This window comes from Nicotiana sylvestris, chromosome 11 (genome assembly GCF_000393655.2).
Source record: "Nicotiana sylvestris chromosome 11, ASM39365v2, whole genome shotgun sequence".
In the NCBI taxonomy this organism is placed as follows: Eukaryota; Viridiplantae; Streptophyta; class Magnoliopsida; order Solanales; family Solanaceae; genus Nicotiana; species Nicotiana sylvestris.
This window is the reverse complement of record NC_091067.1, coordinates 91,875,548-91,897,871: the sequence shown is the minus strand read 5'-3', so window position 1 is coordinate 91,897,871 and position 22,324 is coordinate 91,875,548. Positions and strand designations below refer to the sequence as shown.

The 22,324-nt window shown below is 36.1% G+C and overlaps 2 protein-coding genes across 3 annotated transcripts; both read right to left on the bottom strand.

The window, feature by feature from the left end:
- Positions 1 to 12,565: 12,565 nt before the first annotated feature.
- On the bottom strand, positions 12,566 to 18,269 carry LOC104232500 (uncharacterized). 2 transcript variants are annotated; one of them, XM_009785725.2, is made up of 8 exons: positions 17,917 to 18,269; positions 15,532 to 15,578; positions 15,203 to 15,308; positions 14,948 to 15,110; positions 14,109 to 14,238; positions 13,210 to 13,386; positions 13,107 to 13,124; positions 12,566 to 12,811 (listed from the first exon to the last, which is right to left on the bottom strand). In XM_009785725.2, the coding sequence occupies exons 1-8, from the start codon at positions 18,098 to 18,100 to the stop codon at positions 12,791 to 12,793; spliced, it is 846 nt and encodes a 281-aa protein (XP_009784027.1). In that variant the 5' UTR covers positions 18,101 to 18,269; the 3' UTR covers positions 12,566 to 12,790. The 2 variants fall into 2 exon arrangements, with proteins under 2 accessions (XP_009784027.1, XP_009784026.1); XM_009785724.2 differs by lacking the exon at positions 12,566 to 12,811 and having other exon boundaries at positions 12,819 to 13,124; positions 17,917 to 18,263.
- A 1,414-nt stretch (positions 18,270 to 19,683) lies between these two features.
- LOC104232499 (defensin J1-2) lies at positions 19,684 to 20,557 on the bottom strand. The gene is made up of 2 exons (XM_009785723.2): positions 20,417 to 20,557; positions 19,684 to 20,140 (listed from the first exon to the last, which is right to left on the bottom strand). Exons 1-2 carry the CDS (start codon positions 20,478 to 20,480, stop codon positions 19,971 to 19,973), a joined length of 234 nt encoding a protein of 77 aa, XP_009784025.1. The 5' UTR covers positions 20,481 to 20,557; the 3' UTR covers positions 19,684 to 19,970.
- Between the last annotated feature and the right edge of the window lie 1,767 nt (positions 20,558 to 22,324).

Sequence of the window (22,324 nt, the reverse complement as noted above, 5' to 3'; positions counted from 1 at the left end):
TTCTGGAATGATGTTTGGGGTGTAAGCACTACCTGGAGATCTTGAAGCTCCTTGGAACTTTGACACATCCCAAATAAGAGAAGGCTTCGGAACCTGGATCCTTGAAAGTTGGTTTACTACATATGTCAGATTGGGAGTCTGAATTAGGCCCTCCTTGGTTGGAATTCTGATTTCGAATGTATTTTATTTATTTTTTGATTAATTCTAGTCTGTAATAATCTTGTAAAAAACATTTGGGGTTGGCTAGTGGAAAAGGTCAGGGAACTATGCATGCAAGGGGTAAATATCATGCCTATAAGGGTTATCATTTCTGAAATTATGTATCCTATCTAGAGATCATGCTTGTAGGAATTACTGTCTCTAAAAGTTCTGAATTTACAAATCACTGAAACTTTCCATTTTTATATAGATGCCATGTCTGTAGGAACTCTGCATTTTCATAGTATGCCTATAGGATTTTCTGCACTTTCATATAGATACCATGTCTATCGGATTTCTGCACTTTCATATAGATACCATGTCTATAGGATTTTCTGCAATTTTACATGTGCATCCATCATTAGGAAAACTTGTTATAGGATTTAAACAACTAACCAATTGCATATAGATGACCTGCCTATAGGATTTCTGTATAATAATAATAGTGTTTAAAAACAGTGACACTTAGAAAGCATGCCTACAAGAGCTATTAACTAACTTGAATTGCCAATTCGTCTAAAATCAGTAACAATAACGCGTAAGCACCTGCAGAACTTATGTTTTTGTAACTGACAATTACTTTCTGCAATCAGTCTACTTCTTTATTTCCGAAACTTATAGATATCATGCCTATAGGTTCTGTTTAACGCCTAGGCAAGCCTTAGGGTAAAATTTTATAATTGCATCAGTTTTGATAATTACAATCAGCAGACATGCCTAATTTGGACCTCTTATCTGAAAATATGTGATAAGTTAGCCACCCTTCCTACGTTAAGTTTAATACAGACCAAACCAATGTTTGTAAGTCATGCTAAATAATCTGTTGCTTTGAATAAGGAGGCCGACTTGAGCCTTAACTGCTATTTGTATCCCTTTTAACTGTTATCTGTTATAGCTTGTCGCCTAGATTTTTATCCTTTTGAAACTCCGCAAAAGCCCCAACTCCCTCCCCTTTAGGATTAGTAGTCCCATATGCCTCCGGGACTAATAGGATTGGGACGGGTAACAGCATGCAATAAGTAACGATACCATTTCGCGCTTTAACACCTTAACGGGGTGGGAAGGGTAGATATGGATATGATGACCGATGCACTAATATCACGTGCGACCCCTCTTCTGAGGAGTGATCGCTGGGTATTGCATTGAAGTGATCCATATTAATTATAAACTTAGGACCCCCTTCCCTTTATTTGCTTCCATCTTTTCTTGTAAAACTGTTCAAATCTCTTTTTTCATGAATTTCTGCCCTCTCTACTTACCTTCGAAAATTTTCAACCTGTTTGCAATGTTATATGTGAATCCTTATTTGAGCCTTGATTGTTTACTTGTAAAGTCACAATTGTAACATGGTCGGGAACCACACTAGTAGATCTTGAGGGGTGCCTAACACCTTCCCCTCGAGATAATTTCTAGCCCTTACCATAATCTCTGGTCTCTTTATCTCAAACCCTTCTTAAAGTGTCCTAATGCACTATAATCATTAGGTGGCAACTCTTCAACTACTAAACCCAATACTCGAAAGGGAATAGGGTTGTCCTCCCAATGTCGTATACCCGATTTCTGACCCCACGGTTAGAGAAAAGGGGGCGTCGACAGCATGGCGACTCTGCTGGGGATTCTTTAGGCTTTTACCATTGCATGTTGCTTGTGACTTTACTATCTCATTAATTGCTTTTATTTACTATCTTTTATTCTTTCCCTACGAAACTGACTTGTCTCTTCATGTCTTTGCTTTCTTTTAACTGCTTTCCTTTACTGCTTTATTTCAATACTGTTGTAATTACTGTAATTATTGTAATTATTTATCTTATGAACGTGGAAATACATGTCAATTTGTTTCATTCTTGTAAACTGCATATTCAACATCATATTACACTCGTGCCAAACAAATACCATAGTAACGCTTATAATGAGTGGTTACACTCTTCCAATATTATCACCCTTTAAATTTGGCAAAGGCGTATTTGCGGTAAAACCAATCGATCAGCGGTACAGTCGACGGTTCAGTGCCTTTCCCTCTTGAGTTGTCCGCTCAAGGGTACCTGTCTAATACCCCAATAGAAACCTTACTCTGTTCAATTGTACATGCATCATGGTCAAACCTAGCCGAGTCAGTTCTGTTGTCCACATAAGGACTCATTAAGATAGCCTTGTCCAAAGTCCATTGGGTTTCCCTGAAACCCAAACGGACACCTACATGTTCTGCGCATTTATTTGGAGAACTAAATGCTTTTATGATAATTATTGGTTTAAATAGTTGAGTCTGGTGGGGTAAGGGTCTAACACTTTGTTTTGCAGAAAATGAGGCATGAAGCCCCCAGATTTGGCATGGTAACCACCATTCATCCAAGGCTGCTGAACTGGTGGGAAGATCTCCACTTCAGTGATCAGACACTCATCCGTAAGTACTTAGGGAATCTGCCTTCTTTTCTAGAAATCCAGCATGACAACAAAATCATAGAGGCTGCAACTCTGTTCTGGGATAGTGACAGGTCTGTGTTCCGCTTCGGGGACCTTGAAATGACTCCTTTGCTCGAAGAAATAGGAGGCTTAGCTGGTATTCCTTGGGAGACTCCGAGTTTGCTTATGCTAGAAAATTGCAAGGGTAGGGGTTTCCTTAAGATGATGGGACTGAAGAAGAACCCAGACTTGATATGATGACTGATGCAATAATATCACGTGCAACCCCTCTTCTAAGGAATGATCGTTGGGTATTGCATTGAAGTGATCCATATTAATTATAAACTTAGGACCCCCTTCCCTTTATTTGCTTCCATCTTTTCTTGTAAAACTGTTCAAATCTCTTTTTTCATGAATTTCTGCCCTCTCTACTTACCTTCAAAAATTTTCAACCTGTTTGCAATGTTATATGCGAATCCTTATTTGAGCCTTGATTGTTTACTTGTAAAGTCACAATTGTAACATGGTCGGGAACCACACTAGTGGATCATGAGGGGTGCCTAACACCTTCCCCTCGAGATAATTTCTAGCCCTTACCCTAATCTCTGGTCTCTTCGTCTCAAACCCTTCTTAAAGTGTCCTAATGCACTATAATCATTAGGTGGTGACTCTTCAACTTCTAAACCCAATTCTCGAAAGGGAATAGAGTTGTCCTCCCAATGTCGTATACCCGATTTCTGACCCCACGGTTAGAGAAAAGGGGGCGTCGACACCTATACCCCCCCAACCTAATTTTTTTCACGACCTACCCCGCCGCCCTAAAATCCTCTCTGCTCTCAAAATGCTCTCACCCTAACCCTAATCCCTAATCTCCCTAACCACCATCTATGGCTATCTCCGATGACTTCTCACCATCTCTCAGACCTCCAATGGCCTCTGTCATGTCACTCTTGCCATCTCTAAGGCCCTCAAGGGACCAGGGCTATGTCGACTTGCATCTAGGGTTCATCTCTTGCCTGTTCCAGGCCATTCCGGTGTGATTTCGAGTGATATCATCCTATATTAGCCACAATCTATTGTTTTCTAAACAGGTTTCTTCATCTCTGTATGGTTCTCTTTGAAACCCTAATTTCATTTCTAAACCTCCGAGATCTGTACAGATCTAAGACGATTTGAGTTTGTTTCTTGTGTGTTTTACAATAGCCTTGAGATTCTTTACAAGAATCGTATGGTTTCAAATGATTTTTCATCTTTTTCTAAATTTAGGGTTTCCAGAATTTCTTTTTTAAAACTTTATTTAATGATTCTTTGTGTTTAAACTTCTGATTCTCACACATTTTGACTAATTTTATGAACCTGCTGCAACTCTAGCCCGTTTGTACTGAAAACCTTAATTTTTTGGGTTCTTCGTTTGGTTTCTGGATGTTGGCACCTCTAACTGTGTTCTTGCCTTGGGTTCTTGTGACTTCTCAGGATTTACTTGTCCTAGTATACTTCTACTGAATTTTCTTAGTTCAACCTTTCACTGATATTATGAACTTGTGTTTATACTGACCATTCATGCAAAACTTGTATGCTTCTCTTTGAATCAGTGTCGTTTAACCATGGGTTTTGTTAAACCTGTGTGAAATCCCGACTATTCATGCTTTACCTCATTTTATATGCTAAGCATGTTGATTCGTTCATGACTTTCTGAACTCTTGATTACTCTGAATCCCTTATTTTCTAGTTTAATTTGACCCATTTCCATCTAACGTTTGATCCTTACTTCTTTACTCAATTTGATTGAATTTACCTGCCTTAATTGTTTTTCCTTGCCTTGTTTGCATTCCGCTGATTGTTATTGATTTGTTTCCTTAATTAAACTGTTTTGCATTTACCCTTAATTACATGTTCTATACCTAAGCTTTACTTTATTCTTTTCCTTAAATACTTAGTATGTTTTACCGTTGATTGAACTATCCTTTGATTAAGGGAAGATCTAGCTGATTTACGTGTGATTTCCCTAATTTACTACTTAATTGATCTCTTACCTTGTTTTGTTAAGTTTTGATTCCTATATAAACCCCCTCTTCCTTAAGTTCAAGGCAACAACAATAACAAGGAACACTAGTTCAAAAACTCTCTTTATACTTAAAGTTTTCTGCTCTTTCTGTCACTTGCTACTTCCATTGAACTAGCTGGCTATAAGCCAAGGCTAGTTATTGCACTACACTGCTCTATACTTTGTGTCTTGCTCTTCTTAACTAGTATGTCTCTAATTAAGTTTTGGAATCCAAACCCTATATGTTTTTTGTTCTTGCATTAGTTCATCAGTTATGGGGTCAACTTGTATCCTTGCCTACTTTTTTATCAGCATGTTTAAAATCTACATGTTTTATGTATGCTTTAGTTCTGCACCCTTTATTGCTTACTTATTTGCCTAGCATGTCTAAAATTCTATCCTTTCAATGCATGTTTTGCACTCAGCTTACTTCTTTACGTAGCATGTCTATATTATATATTTAAAACCTGTTAAAGACAGGCCAACTATTATTTATTTTCTAAGCTATTTACTAAGTCTCCAAAATCCTAAGTGTTGTATGCAGTTTGTGACTACATGTCTCTACCATCCCTATCCATATCCCCCTAATGTGATTCTTGTGTGCCATAATCCTTCTATCTCTATGTGAAAATCTGTTGGTGAAGTGTTCTTTTTTCTGTATCTGGATATTTCTTATGACCAACTGATTTTCTGCTGCTTGGTACTCCTCTCAAACTGTCTTTTACCATTAAGTTATTTCCAGTTTCTAAAAAACTTTTCTACTTCTGGAGTGACCTTTGTACTATTTTCAAAACAAAACTATGTCAAGCACTCTCACACTACTCCTAGAATATTAATTTCTGCCCCTCTGGCATGTGTACTACCTTGAGGTCCTTGAGATCTCTCTGAACTATGGCATGTCAGAACTGGCCCTTCCACACTGTACTTAAATCAGTTATTGTTGAGAAAAGGTTTAGGTGTGAGCACTGCCCAGGATCTATGAGGTCCTTAGGGAAATTTGACACACCTAGACATGATATTGTCTATGGAACCTTGGCATTTGAGGCTATTGGAGGCTTGGGAAGTCATCTGGGCCTGCTTAAGGCTCCTTATAGTTAACTTCTTCTTTCTTCTTTTTTATATTTATGTAATTTATTCAGCTGGTCTGTAATAATTATTTGTAAACAACATTGGGGTGATTAGTGAAAAGGGCGGGGTAGCTATATATCTGTTGGGTAACTCACGTAGATACCATGCCTATAGGATAATGTTAATATATTTGCTATGTCTGCTACGCTTTCATGATATTAGAAATCATGTCTATAGGATCTAAATGGATTCAATAATAGAAACCATGTCTATAGGGTTAAAATCAACTTTATAAGTAGATACCATGCCTATAGGGTGTAAAGTGATTGAGTTCAATTTCTGCTACTGCATGTATTTACATTTGTTTCACTAGAAATCATGCCTATAAGTTCCAACCTCAACTCTTAACAATTAGATACCATGTCTATAGGAATTGAAATCAGAAATCCTGTCTATATAACTAAAAATCAGTTTAGTTAACAAATCAGTTTAATCCATGTTAGTTCATTCTAAATTGGCTTAATCAACTGTCCGCTTCTTTAAGTGAGTTTTCAAACACTGCCTTAAATCAACACTGTTAGAAAGCATGTCTATAGGACCCCAAGTTTCCATTTAAAACTGTTCATTGTTTTACTGCATCAATGTAGATATCATACTTTTAGGACATCATTGTTCTGCGTTTAGGCAAGCCTATAGGGCGATTTAATCTCCGCAACTATGAAACTGTGCTTTGTTATTGAAAAACTGCTCAGATTTAACAGGTCTAAATCAGTAGGCAAGCTAAATAGGATTTTTACACTTTGTCCTAAGTCAATACTGTATAATCCTTGCTCATCTAGATATCATGTTCTCGGATTTTCTCTTAAATACCTGAATGTTATTTGAAGACCTGCATTTATTTGTTATATTTGTGGAGGTAACCGTGAGCCTATAATTTATTCTCTTTAAATGAAGTTCTAATTGTTCTTGATTGACGCCTAGATTTTTATCCTTTTGAAACCTTAGGATGGTCTAGAACTGTCCAAAAGTAGAGGTCCTAAAATACCTCTAGGGCCACGAGGAAGGGACGGGTAGTGCACGCATAAGACATTTATCAAGGCTATTAGAACGCTTTAGGCCATGACCAAGGGGAGGAAATTGGGTAGTAAGGATGTGATGACTATGCGTTAATGTTACGTGTAGCCTCTCATTGAGGAGTGTTTACCGGGCATTGTGTGGGGTGATTCTATAAGGCTAACCAACCTAGAACCCCTTTTCCTAATTTCAGATGTTTAAACTTTACTTTTTTATATGCAACTTGTTCAAATTTTTTGTCTTGTTAGTTGAGTCATACAATGTCCAACGTGCGTTTATTTGCAATTATATGTTTCAACTACTTATCTGTTAAAGGACTAATTAATAAGTATAAGTTCGGCTGAGACCCACCGTTTTGGACCGCGAGGGGTGCCTAACACCTTCCCCTCAAGGTTATTTCAAGCCCTTACCTTAAATCTCTGGTAATGCAAACTAGTCTAAGACTTAATTGCTCTAGGTGTCCTAATGTACCATAATTCGTCAGCTGGCGACTCTTCGAAAACCCAAATTCCCAAAAGGAAATGAGTTATTACCCCCATTAATGTCAAAACCCGGACACTCTCTCTCTCTCCTCTCGGAGAAGGAAAAAGGGGGCACGACAACATGGCAACTCCGCTGGGGATATTTTAGGCTCTTACCATAACGAACTTGTCTTTTGTGAATTAGTCCAAGCATGCTCCATCCCACATACCATTTCCCTTTATTTGAATTTAATCATTTATTTTCTAGCATTTATGATTTCTTTATTCCTGAAAATGACTTGTCTCCTTATTTTCTTTTTCTGTAACTATCTTTCAAATTATTTAAATACCGTATTTACTATTTTCTTATGTGCAAATTCTTGACTACATGCTATTTATTGTTGCATATATCATGCTCCACATCACATTCCACTTGTGCGTATTAAATCTCATAGCAACTCTTGATGAGTGGTTGCGTTCTTCCTATTTATTACCCTTAAATTCGGAAAGGCTTATTTGCGATAAAACCAGTCGATCAGCGGTGCAGTCGACGGTTCCGTGTCTTTCCCCCTCAAGTTACCCACTTGAGGGTACCAGTCTAGACCCCCACAGTAATCTTACTCTGATTATAATTGTGCATGCATCATGGTCAAACCTAGTCGGATCGATTATGTTGTCCACATAAAATTCCTTTAAGACAAGCCTTATCCAAAAGTCCACCGGGGTTTCCATAATCCCAACAGACGCAACCACGTTCTGTGTATTAATTTGGAGAACTAAATGCCAATATGCTAATCATGGATGTATAAATAGTCGGGTCTGGTGGGGGATAAGGGCCTAACCCTTTCGTTTTGCAGAAAATGAGGCACGGGATCCCCAGATTCGGTATGGTTAGCAACATTCCACTATTGCTGCTAGATTGGTGGGAGGACCTTTCCTCAAGTGACAAGAAACATGTAAGAAAGTACCTAGGTAACTTGCCTTCCTTGCAGGACATTGATCTAAACAACAAGTTCATCGAGGCTGCTACTTTGTTCTGGGATAGTGAAAGGTCTGTTTTTCGTTTTGGCGACATAGAAATGACACCGCTTTTAGAAGAAATTAGAGGGCTTGCGGGATTAACTTGGGATAGTCCTGGGTTATTGGTGCTAGATAACCGTATCGGTAAAGGATTTTTAAAGATGATGGGGCTGAATAAAAATGCTAACCTGGTATGCCTGAAGGAATCTTACATACCCTTTGAATATTTGTATAAAAGGTATGGCCATAGCAAGTCCTACCGTACCTATCACAATGAGATCTCTCTCACTTATCTAGGCCACATCCACCGTAGAGTGTTCGTGTTCATTGTATTCTTCTTAGGCCTGATAGTATTCCCAATGAAAAGGGAAAGAATCCACACCAGGTTGGCCATGGTTACCAAGACTTTGATAGAAGGGATCAATGGACAGACATACACTATAGTCTCTATGATCATACCCGACATCTACAGGGCTCTGGAGCGCTGTCAAAGAGGGGTCAATCATTTCGAGGGTTGTAATTTGTTGCTGCAGTTGTGGTTGATAGAACATTTTCAAAAGGGTCACTATCGCTAAGAATTTCCGCGAAGGGCTTAGAACGATCATATCGCCTTCCATCACCCCAAGTGGATGACTTACATTCCAGACATGTTTGCTTAACCGGAAAGTTCCAACGAATACATGGAGTTTTTCGATAATCTGACTGAGGAACAGGTACAATGGATGTTTGAATGGTTCCCAATAGATGAATTCATTATCAGGTTTAGAGACGCTCCACACCTGGTGCTGATTGGGTTGAGAGGGATATACCCTTATGTCCCTATCTGAGTTATGAGGCAAGCAGACATGCTAGGATTTTTTCTTTATGTCAATACTGTATAATCCCTGCTCACCTAGATATCATGTTCTAGGATTTTCTCTTAAATACCTGAGTGTTGTTTGAAGACGTGCATTTATTTGTTATATTTGTGGAGGTGACCGTGAGCCTATAATTTGTTCTCTTTAAATGCAGTCCTAATTGTTCTTGATTGACGCCTAGACTTTTATTCTTTTAAAACCTTAGGATGGTCTAGAACTATCCAAAAGTAGAGGTCCTAAAATACCTCCAGGACCACGAGGAAGGGACGGGTAGTGCACGCATAAGACATTTATCAAGGCTATTAGAACGCTTTAGTCCATGACCAATGGGAGGGAATTGGGTAGTAAAAAAGTGATGACTACGCGCTAATTTCACGTGTAGCCCCTCATTGAGGAGTGTTTACCGGGCATTGTGTGGGGTGATCTTTTAAGGCTAACCAATCTAGGACCCTTTTTCCTAATTCCCGATGTTTAAACTTTACTCTTTTATATGCAACTTGTTCAAATTCTTTGTCTTGTTATTTGAGTCACACAATGTCCAACATGCTTTTATTTGCAATTATGTGTTTCAACTACTTATCTGTTAAAGGACTAATTCATAAGTATAAGTTCGTCCAGGACCCACCGTTGTGGACCGCGAGGGGTGTCTAACACCTTCCCCTCAAGGTTATTTCGAGCCCTTATCCTAAATCTCTGGTAATGCAAAGTAGTCTAAAAGTTAATCGCTCTAGGTGCCCCAACGCACCATAATCTGTTAGATGGCGACTGTTCAAAAACCCAAAGTCTCAAAAGAAAATGAGTTATTACCCCCCATGAATGTCTAAACCCGAACTCTCTCTCTCCTCTCGGAGAAGGAAAAAGGGGTGCGCGACACCACCAAGTATTTGATAAAATGCCTAATTGGCCAAAACAAAAGTATTGTTGCTAATTTGGAATCCCTTTGACTTGTATTGCTATAGATTAAAAAGCTGAAAGGGTTGACAAACGCTGTATTACGCTCAAGGACAGGAAGTTAAGGTATGTGAGGCTAACTCTATATGTTTGGGAACGTTAATGATTCTCTCTACACTACGTTTCTTTTACGACATTACTAATTACCTCAGAAATATAGTTTAGCCTAGTTCCTTGAATAGTTGTAGAAATTCTACTATTTAGCTTCATAACTCGTTCATGACTTTCATTCTGAACGTTGTGAGCTCAGTATGTATTCAATATAGACTTGGGTTTGATGCCCCCGAGTCTTAGTATAGATTACTTAGTATGCCATAAACAGTTGAAGTTTCAGTGTTCATAACCAGTTCAAGAATACATGTCTCAGTCTAGTCCTATTTAGTATTCCAGTATTATGTAACTCAGTGTGATCCAGTATTCCAATATCATGCAACTCAATGTGAACCGGTATTTTACTATCATGTATTGCAGTATGATTCTCAGTTCCTGATTTTAAATTCCTGAATGTTGAACACATGTATTTGGGCCTAAGACCGTAGTTTATATGCTTTATGCATACTTGGGCCTGAGGTCGTAGTGTATGCTTTATGCATGTTTGGGTCTGAGGCCGTAGTTTATGTTTTATGCATTTTGGGTCTGAGGTCGTAGTTATGTATACGTATACTTGGGCCTGAGGCCATAGCTTATGCTTTATATATTGGGCCCGAGGTCATAGCTTATTCAGATAAACAGGTTGTTCATCATTCAGAAGAGGGAATATTCATATCCTTACTTCCTTTGTTCAGTTCAATTATTAGTTATCAGTTCAGTTATCATTTCAGTTCCAGTTTCAGTTTCAATAGTTATCATTTCAGTTATCAATTATCAATTCTCAGTTATCAGGTTAGTTTCAGTTTCAGCATTTATAATTCTTTCTTTCAGTTGCTTTATATACCAGTGCAATTCAAATGTACTGACGTCCCTTTTGCCCGGGGCCTGCATTTCACGATGCAGGTAATGATTTACAGGTTGATGATTCAGAGCGCTAGGATTTTCGTACCAGCTATTTGGTGATCCCCAGTTCTTTTGGGGCATTATCATTACTACAGTCTTCAGTATTTTTAGATAGAGTGTTTTCAGTACTTCATTAGAGGCTTCATAGACTAGAGTAACAGTTAGACAGAGTCTCAGGTTTTTCATGTTAAGCTATGTTGGCTACAAATATGTTTCAGAATTGTATTAGTATTTCCGCACTTTGATTTATATCATCCAGACTTTCAGTAAATCAGCATGTGTTAGTTTATCTTCCGCATTCAGTATGTTATGATATCACATGTTGATTCAGCCAGCCAGTTGATTCGCTCGGTCACATGTAATCAGGCACCGAGTACCATGTTACGTCCAGACCCAGGTTCGGAGCGTGACAACAACGTTGTTATTCAAGAAATGCATCTTCTGGTAATTTTTTTAAGTGTGTAAAAGGTACAAAAGTAAGAGTCTCATCACTTAGCTGGAAGCAATTTAAGATTTTTTGTGTTTCCTCATCTGTAATCTCGATGAATACCAGAAAGAAAAGCTAAAAGTAATAGACCTAACATATCATTATACACAGCAATAAATGAAGAGAAATAGTCTCCACAAAAAATTACTCAAGCATATTACTTAAATTGAATATCAAATAAAGTTTGTGTAGTCATAGTCTCATAGATATTGTTAATATTTATTTATAATATTTTGCTGTTCTCTTTTTCTTTTACAAACACATTGTTGGGCCCGTGTACAACACGGACATCCCAGACTAGTTCTTGAATAAGCAGGAGTTTGGTTTCAACATTGTGACACACTCACTCCCTGTTATGCTCACCTCCGGATCTATTGCTGTATCCCTCTTCACAGCTAACTTTTTCCATTTGCTTCCATCATGAATTCAAATCAAATAGAGCTCTATAGATTTGAATATAAATTTTTCATAAGGTGCTTGATGCTAATTTTGGTGTCATTTTTTGGGAGATGTGGGGGACACGTGACAGATCCACGTACTAATCAAAGTGTTTAGACGCTAACTAAATTAAAATTGTTTTCCATCTATGAATAAGGACAAGCAAATTTGATAGCAATAGAGATATATTTAAACCAACTATTGATGCAAATTTAGATCATTTCACATAGTTCAGAAACAAATCTGGACCTTCTCTCTTGTGCATATAAAACTCATTCAACCAAAGTTGAAACCACCACTTCGTTTTTCATTTTGATATTTCCTTTACTATTTAAGCAAACAGAAGTATAAAATGATTTTCATTTTTCCTCTATTGCACCTTTTTAGAACACACATTTTCTTTTCTTGACATACAGATGACACGAGGGGAAGAAAATATCTTGTGTCTTGAATGTCTTTTCTTTTATACCAACTGAAACGGGAGAAAGGACACCCTCAAGCCTGTCTTCCCTTTCTTCTACACAGTCCCAACCGAAAGGTTAAACCTAAATAAAAGCTTTTGAACAACTAAAGCTTTCCAACTTCTCACTACTGTGATAAACTGATTAGAAGATAATCTCTGTACAACAAACTTTTAAACGACAAAACTAATGCAATTATGCTGCAATTCAAAAGAACCGCGAGGACACAAATAGTTCTAATGCTAAACTGCAACATTTTCGACACTTGGTGTGTACCAGAACCATCGTCGTCACTGCAGCTTTCCTTGTTTTCCCTGTCTAGTTTAAGGGTTAAACATTCAACCAGATCTAGCCAACACCTGATAATACAAAATACAGTAATAAATTACTACCATTGCAAGGTGTCGCCTTAAAGTCCAAGTCAATACAACACATTAAATATTTAAATCTGAGAAAGGCCAATGTAATCGACAAAAAATCGAAAACGTGCATCCTATTCATAGAGAGATTTTATCTTTTCTTCCCTTTCATCTCTTTTGTATCTGAGACTAAGGCCTTGATGCAGAGCCGAGGCTTTGTACTAACAAGTGTTCGTGGAAGAACCGACACACCAACTATGGCTGTTTTATCAGGTACTCTAGAAAGTGGAAGTACCTCAACAAGCACAGAAAGCTGCAAAAGAGAAGCTATATTCAGTACATTAAAAAGATACAGAGGAAGTAAAAGCTTATAACTTCACTGCAATAAATCATTTGACCTCTGGATCTTTCAAATCCACCGTCGAATCTGGGACAACTTCTTTTACTGCTGCTGCCACGACGCTAAAGCATTTGTTGCGGTCCAACAAAGCAAATACATCAGGATCGCTAGAAGTTTTTCTAAGATTCTTCATCTCGGTCTCCTCAATCCCTCTCCTGTTATAGCCAACTGCAAACTATAATGTCATTAGTTTCTGCAGGTTATCCTATCTGGTTCGGCCCACATAGAGAAGACTGCTCAAATTCACCGCAGCTACTGGACATAATAGTCATGTAAGAGAACTTGGGTTTTTTTTAAAAGGCAAGATAAATTTCATTAATAAAGTACCAAGAAGGTACTTCAAAAAGAAAAAGTTACAGCATTGCTTGTTACATTTACACTCCCAAAAAGTCGAGAAAATCAAAATACTGTCATTATTACCATACTACTCCTAGACCAAAAGTACAAATTCTGTAGGCATCTGTTCTTTACAAAGGAAATATGATGCTTTTGATCTTCAAAACATCTCCTATTCCTCTCCAACCAAATAGTCCAAATGATACACAGACCATCTCTATCCAATATCCTGCCACCCTCCTCCACCCCTACCCCGTAAAACCAAAAACTAAAAATAAAAGGAGAAAGGGATAAAAACAGGGGACAACGAAAGCAAGACACTTGACGTGGACATATTTGACCAATATATTTTTAACTAATACTTTCAAATGGAAAAAGAAAATATTCAACTTGTCATTGGGTTTACTGATAGAAGACGTACTCATGGTAGTTTATATGAACCAAGATGACTTCTTAGGGCGGCTGACAAAAGAAGAAAAGGCAACGTAAAGCAGAAAAAGAAAGCAACACGAGTCTTTCAACTCTGAGTGAAGGATATTTCTTAAGAAAGCCAAGGTTTACCTTAACAGTATTTCCAGTCTCCTTCGGCCTATTGATGATAAACTGATCAACAAGCTGTGTCACAATCTTCTTAAGTTCCTTCTCCTCTAAAGGGCATGTACCTTGAATTGGTAATATCCGATTGCACCAACTGCATGACATGATTAAAGTTTTAAGCATATTAGTTTCTTTGGTATTAGAAATAATCTTCGAAAGAGGTGAAAAAGAAAGGGTAAATGGAGCAAAATGGGTAAATGGATGAAGAAAGGGTAAGCTATCAAGATAATACGTGCAAAATTACCTAACCCATATTACATACTTACCTTTACTGCAGAGATCAGGTTAGAAATCCTAGCATTATACTTGAAAAAATATACCATATCTAACATCTTCTTTCAGTAAATCAAATAGCAGTATAACTTGCCATCGCAACAAATACACACAAATCATTTATAGCAATATCCTAGCATTATACTTGAAAAATTATACCATGTCTAACATCTTTCAGTAAATCAAATAGCAGAATAACTTGCCATCGCAACAAATACACACGAATCATTTATAGCAATAGCGCAATGGAGTGAAAGCGAACCATTACAAATGTTGCAACTCTGAGTAAGTCTCCAGTTGAGTTCTTATACTTAATTAGGGTAGTTTTTAAACTTGCTTAATTCTCTCATCTGCCAGCATTAGGATATGGTTCCTAACCTTTTTATTATTCCAATTTTATTTGGAGCTTTCATTTCCCTTGGCTCCAGTTAAGTTTCACGGGTTTCCCTTGGCCAAATAAAGCAATATTACATATAGATAAGTGCTAAAAAAATTATTTTGAAAGCAATCCAAGAAAGAGAGCAACTCACAGAGGAGACTTCAATATTCCAGATTCAAGGGATTGAAAAATCTGTGAAACGATGTCAACAACTGCTGGGGACTTGCCGAATGGAAATGTAAAGAGAAGCAATCCACTTCTTGTTAACTTAACAAGTGAGAGAATATCACTTTTCTTTATAGAAGTGTCGGATTCTGCAAGGAGCAAACAAGAATTTTTGACACTCTGTAAACTATTGTAACAGTAAGTCCACACAGGCATCAAAATGTTGAAGATGCGTTCATACCGGAATTCACATGCTCATTAGCTGCACCTTCTGATCCATTGCATTCTTCATTAGCATCTTCCATGCATATTTTCCTTCTCTTAGCATCAGGATTTGAAACAATATACTGTACGGAAAACAAAAAACCCAACTACATTTAGCAATCTTTCCAACACAGATAAATTTAAAACCAAAATGATTTTTTTTTAAAAAGAATAAGGTTTCCATAGCCAGCTTCAAGTCCCCAGGAAAGTGCATATTACAGCCCAAATGGACAAACAATAAAATAGGTCATTTGTCCAGAACTACTTCTGAAAAAAAATGAAAATACCAAAGAGTAAACAAATAACCTTTTCAAGGATAGCTATAGCTTCTTTTGTTGCACTTTTCTCCCTCTCTGTGGAAAAAGGAAAGAACGCTTAGCAAAATCCAATAGGGACTTAAACTATCAGAACAATTAAGCAAGAATTAGCAGCAAAAGATCTGATAGGCACCACAGTGGGATTAAAGCTTATTCTTGATACTATTCTTATATTAGGGACAAGTGTTAATAGGAGTTTTCACTATGTTTAGAGATTTGTATGTCAATAAATGTAGAGAACCATTAGTGTTCCCGAATCCCAAGATATTGAATGTTGAAATGAAATGGGTCTAAATAGAGTGAAGTGGATAGTGACTCATATGTTACCCCCACCAAGCTTGGGATTGAGGCCGTGTAGTAGTAGTAGTAAAAAGTTGTTGCAGGAGTAAGGGGAAAAAAAAGGAAAGCCTCCAGCATATCCAAATGCTCAATGTCAAAAGCATGAGAAGCTTGAGAATGATAAAATTAAAAACAAAAACTGTTTTGCATTATGACAAGCAATGCTATAAGCAAAGTAGTGGAGTTATTAGCACTATCCATTACCAGAAAATTGTTCGAAGTTAGATTCTTACCTTTCACTAAAACCCTATCCTCAGCATAGGTTATTAGTCGTAGGGCACTAAAGACGCATTCCTTATCTAAATAGAGTAAAGATTAAAATAAACAAGTAACTGATATTATTGGTAGAAACTGGGGAAAGAAAGCAGCAGAAGGATCTTGAAGCTTTAACATATTCTTTTCTACCCCAAAACAACTGGTATAAGGAGCAGTATAACTCCAAATTTTAAAAAATAAGGGCCTTGAACATTCCTGTACATTTCAAAACTAGTTCTATGCTTCTTTTTTAATAATAATAGTGGCGTCCTGCCTAATTTGAGCTCACCCTGACTATTCCACTAGGTACCTGCTATTTTCACCACGCACATGTACTGCGTTACTCTTCCCTTCAAGGCTTAGGCAAACAGGAAGAGATCACCTAGCATCATTTTTTGTCTCTGGTGGGATTTGAACTCTGGTCTCAAAAGTTTTCACCCACTTCATTGACCTCTAGGCCACACCTTGAGTAAAGTAGTTTTATGATTTATTTTACATGATTTCCTGAATTCGTAAAGTAAAGCCTGCATAAAACAAGCACTACTTGAATGCTGTACGTAATCCCAATATACTGTCCACACAAGATCAAAATTAAGAAGGTATTTGTTTTTACTTTCATCTTGCCCTGGTGGAGAACTTATAAACACATTTCTATGTAGTTGTTCTATTTATACCTCTTACCCCTTCTATGCTGATATTTCCTACTCTTGGTTATCTACTTATCATTTAGCTACGCTCTTTTCTTTGTGCAGTTCTGTTCTCTATAGACCAAAACTCATTTCTAGCTCCTTCCTATTGATAAATAAAATTTTCAAGAATGAAGTATGCTATATTCTTGTAATACTTTTCCCGGCATAGTAGATTCTAGTCCTTTTGTCCTGCTTTATTTATATTGAAGTTTAATCAACACATTTGTCCAGATTTGGATCCAAATTTCTTCCATTGTCCCAAACAGTTGTCCTTGGTGAATAAGATGCTTAGGCGCCTAATTCAAGTTAATTGTGTGAGGTTAAATATTTCAACTTAAACCGATGCATTGTGAAATATGTAGTAGCAAATATGAAACCCGCCCAGAAAATGTCTAATAGGAATGATGCATCAGATTACAAAGAACATTTTAAAACTTTCTCCTTGAGTAGAGCAGCTGATTTTCAATGAACTTCATACTAATTAGCAAAAGCACACCAACATAACAGTGTAAACAACAAACCCCAGAAGTAGCTTAACTTCCTGAGTTTAAGATATTGTAACCTTCTTGCTTTTTCTATATACTGCCCAGAGCAAACTTTGCACGAAACATTACCCAACTAACATTTGCTTCAGAAAGAAATTTACACAATAACTAGCAGAAGAAGGTTCCCTAAAGGTATCCAAATTCCAACAAACAAATAATACCACATAATTCTTTTCAGAGTTTAAGCTTCTTCTAAAACCAATAAAAGAAAGAAAATTGCACACAGTTAGCTAGCAAGATTACATTTTTTTTCCAATTATACGAAGGAACCTAGTGAATCTTTATTCAATAGAACACCATTTTCCACACAATATCAGTTCCCTAGCTGATATACTTGAAAAGCTAAATCAAGTTTCATTCAATTGACTATTCCTCAATCCTAAACTACTCGGTGTCTGCTAAACTAATCCTATATATCCAATCCGCTCTATTTGAGCCCGTTCTCATTGCAATATTAGTACATAAAATATTCAAGAATAATAGGGGGAAAAACAGATGGGAAAGTGAGGAAAGTGTTGAGAGATTAAAGGAGAGGAGTAAACTGACTGATGGGGCAAGTGATGAGAAAGGCAGAATGGGAATGGCGGAGGAGGGAAGAAGAAGCCTTGTAATCGAAACGAGGGATGCTTATCACTGCTGAGTGCTGCTCCCACGGCTTCATCTCATCTTCTTTGTCTGTTGCTTCTACGATTGTGGTTCCCACTTCCTCCTTGCGTTCATCTTCGGCCATGTTTTCTGTTTTGCTGAGAGAAGAGGAGGCAGGCGCTCTGCTAGGGGAAAAGCTTAAACCCTTTGGCCTATGCGAGCTAAGGAAATTGAGCAAATTTTTAATCTGCTCTTTGGGTTATAATCCCTTCCCCGTTTGGTAAACATAAAAGTTTTTATTTAAATCTTCAAATGTTTATAAGCCAAAATAGTGAAAGATCAATAAACTGGCAAAACCTCAACTTAATTATTTTGACCTCATAAGTGTTAACTACCTTTTGATACATTTCCATTACTTTGTTTCTATTATCGTTTCTAATTTTCAAAATACCATTTCCGTGCAAACTCTAGTCCTAGCTCTCTCTTTATTTCATTTTGTCGTTCAGCAAAACTGCAAAATTAATTTTACTTCAAAAGAATCGTAAAATAAATTTACAAATTTGTTTAATAAGGTATTACCAATTTCAACATGTGAGAAGTTGATATGTAAGATTGAAATTTCGAGATAACAAGTCGAGTTTTTAAATATGCGCTATACATTTTTTTTAACTAAGATTTTGTCATATTGGGTATTCCTCGTAAGGTTTTTAATGAGACAGTTCACAATGTGTATTATCAGAAATATATGTGTATATTTTTATTTATTGAGTTTTTCCTAATAAGATTTTAATGAGACACAAAATATATTATTGGATATTCACGGAGAAGTATTCTAGACCTACTTGATTTATGTGGATATCCATGCATTTTATTCAATGTATCATTTAGATATATTTACCTTGTCAGTTAATTGTTAGGATGTATCTTGTGAACTTTGAATGTACTTTGTATCTTATAAGAAGGGAATTACCCTATGGAATATACCCTTGAAGATAGAAGAAAGTTTTCTCTGCCTCTTTACATTTTTATCTAAATCTTTCAATACTGCTGCTCTTTTATTATTATTTTACAATACTTTAAATAAAATACGTATGTTTTTCAAATGATTGGTATTTATTACATAATTATCAAGATAAGGGTTGTCACATGGAAACGTCCAGATATGGTAGGGCTGAGGGGGTGTTATGGAGATGACGTAAGCTCATAAGAGTAAACTTAATATGAAATGGTGATTGGTGAGATCCGATTCCAAGCCATTTAGAGGTTGTATATTAGACCAAGGACTATGGTACAGAGATCAAAAGGCAAATTAGCAAATGATCATACTTCTTTTATACTAACACGGGATGGAACTCAACAAAAGAAAATAAAAACGAGTAACCAACATCAAACTTTTTTTTTCAGCATCATAATTTTCAATAAGATTAAACTTTGTTATATACCTTGACAGCGTAATAAGATTTTTATATTATCTATATATTTTAGGTGTATTGTACTTGATAAATTATGTGTTATGATCAACTATTATTTATTAAAATTTTAATAAATTTTCACATAAATATATTGTACGCTGAAAATATAATATTGAGTTTGGATGAACCAGTTGTCAATATGTTGTATGCGCAACTGAGCGACTAGCACTAGCTTAAAAAAATTTAGGTTACTAAACGATTTCTTATAGAGTAATTATTTGACAAAGGTACTATATCATCCACGCTAGAAGTTTACTTTTGAACACAGATAATACCCCCCGCGTATATTCCATAAGCCAAAGGCGCTGCCAAACTAAAGCAGAGAAAAGAAGGAAAAGATAAGATACAATAGTGTACTAGTAGTACTAATATTCGCAATTAAAAGTTGCCCGAAACAGTAATAGCAACCATTAGCTCCCAGGAAACGGAAGGGAATTAACCATCCTGATCTGTTTCTGACTTCAGATGGTCATTCTTATTCATGACAAGCACAAGAAGAAACGAGAACACGTTCATATTACACAGCATACAAATAAGAGTAAATTAACAATGTCTGGTGCAGAAGCAACGGCGACGGAATCCACGGCAATGGCCACCGTTAAAGCCCTCAGTATGGCAAACTGACGCACAGTTGCTCTTACTAATGCACAGCCCCTTGAATCGGTGACTCTGCGACTCGCAGGTCCTCGCCTCAGCCACCATTGGTCCCATCTCTGTACATTTAACATACAAGTAAAATTCAGAATCTAGAGTCATTGAGTTTAAAATGTGTATGATCGTACATATTTTAATATTTTTTTACATGTATATATAGTTCGACCCGTTCTTCGATTGACAACGTAAAATCCAAGCAAACAGTTTATAAATCAAAATCAAATTAAACGTGTCCCATTTTGGATAAAGGTCGGGTTCTGCACCTAAAAGTGGTACGGTAAGGCAAATACTGCAAGATCAACCAGAATAGCTTTGTCACATATGAAATTAATTACCATTAGCAAAAACCAGCATCAGCATAAGGAAAACAATTGCAAGCACTTTGGGAAAGCCAGCCATCTTTTTTTCTTCTTCTTAAAATACTTTGTTTCTTTTCTGTGGTGAGTGAAGAGACCACTACTAAATAGGTCCATTTATAGTAGCATAAGCCACGGTGCAAGGGGATGATCTTGAACTGTGGGGTGTGTTACTTTGACTAATCTTGAAAGAAAAAGAAAAAAGACACATTATCTGTAACAAATCACAACCACTCGATCTCCACTAATCTTTGCTCCTCTAGCTTTTCACTTTTTTAAAAAAAAAAATAATAATAAATTAAGTTATATGAACTGATAGTATATTTTGATCTTCTATAGAAGATTGCTTCCCATTTTCTAAGGTTACGGCCAATTAATGTTAATATAGAGAATTATAAGTGATCGCCTTTCAAATAATTGGATGGTATAAATTATTTTTACACCGTCAATATATGAAATTTAATTTTTTTTTTATATATATTTTGCGATTGAACTGTATAATTCTAATACATTCTTCCTCAAAGCCTAGAGATGTAAAAAGAAAAAAAAAGTACTAAAAGAAAGAAAAAGAATATACTAAAAAGAAAAACATGAAGGTGTGAACATTCACTTTAGATACTTTGTAAAGGAGCCTTGATTGCTTATGAGTTGGGAACTTCTAGTTGGAAAGGTCAGATCAGTTGTGTGAACGGAGGAATATCATTTACTTTGAATTGATTCATATCATGGATAAATATTTAAATAGTATCAATGTCAATAAAGTTTTAAATAAATAAAAAATCACTCTATCAGTTTTATTTAATTTTATACATGCGTTTGATTGGGTACGAAATCTAAAATTTTGTTATTTCAAACATATCATAATATTTGGGCAAAATACCTTAAACCGACCCTAAATTTGGCTCAGATTATTAGTATCATCCCCAAATTATGCCCCGATCTTAATTACCCCCTCAACTTGGCCTTTTGAGAGACATTACCCCCTAGACGCTGATGTGGCAAAAAGTATGGGTGCACTTGCCTGCCACGTGGATTTTTCTGTATAGGTGGCATCTTTTTGAAAAATAAAATATATTTTTACCGTTTTAAGAATATTACTTTTTTAAATAATTTTTTTCGAATACAATTTATAATAAAACTTGGTTAGAATTACATTATTTACGCTAAATATTTTTATTTGGCCAAAAATAATTAAGTTTTAGTTATTTTTTTTGTTTTGACCTAAAACTACCGTTTTAAGAATATTACTTTTGTCATTTTGCCGAAGGAAGATGTTTAAAGACAATTATTTCTAAATATAAAAAATATAATTCTTTTATAAACATATTAAAAGGAATGAATATCATATAAAATAAAACACAGAGTAATTCCTTATTATTAAAAAAAAATGGTTTAGCATAATAGAGCTATATACAATCTCTTCAATTTTCTTCTTCTTTTGTATTGTCAAATCAAATAAAAATAAATGAATGTTTTAAAAAATACTGTTCCTTTCCTTTCCTACTCGTAGTTTCAGAAAAGCAAAAAAAGAAATTTACTTTTCTCATATGTTTTCTTGGTACAAACAAGAGCAATCGAGATAAATCTGGAATTCAATACCAGTTTCTACTTGTCAATAGGGTGAATAGCTACTTTGGAGAAATGCTTTTTGACGTTCCCCACTGTTCAAGATCTGCGTGCCACAAAAACTAACGAAAAAAGAAGCCTGTATTATTGCCTTCTTCTTTTCTTAATTTGTTGGTACAATTAAATTTCTCTATAACAGCCTTGTTTGCTTCGAATATTTATGAATATTATAGCGAAATGATGTTATAAATAACATATATTATAATATAACATGAAGTTTAGTTCCGGAAAAACTTGACTTTTATAATAAACTAGTAAAAT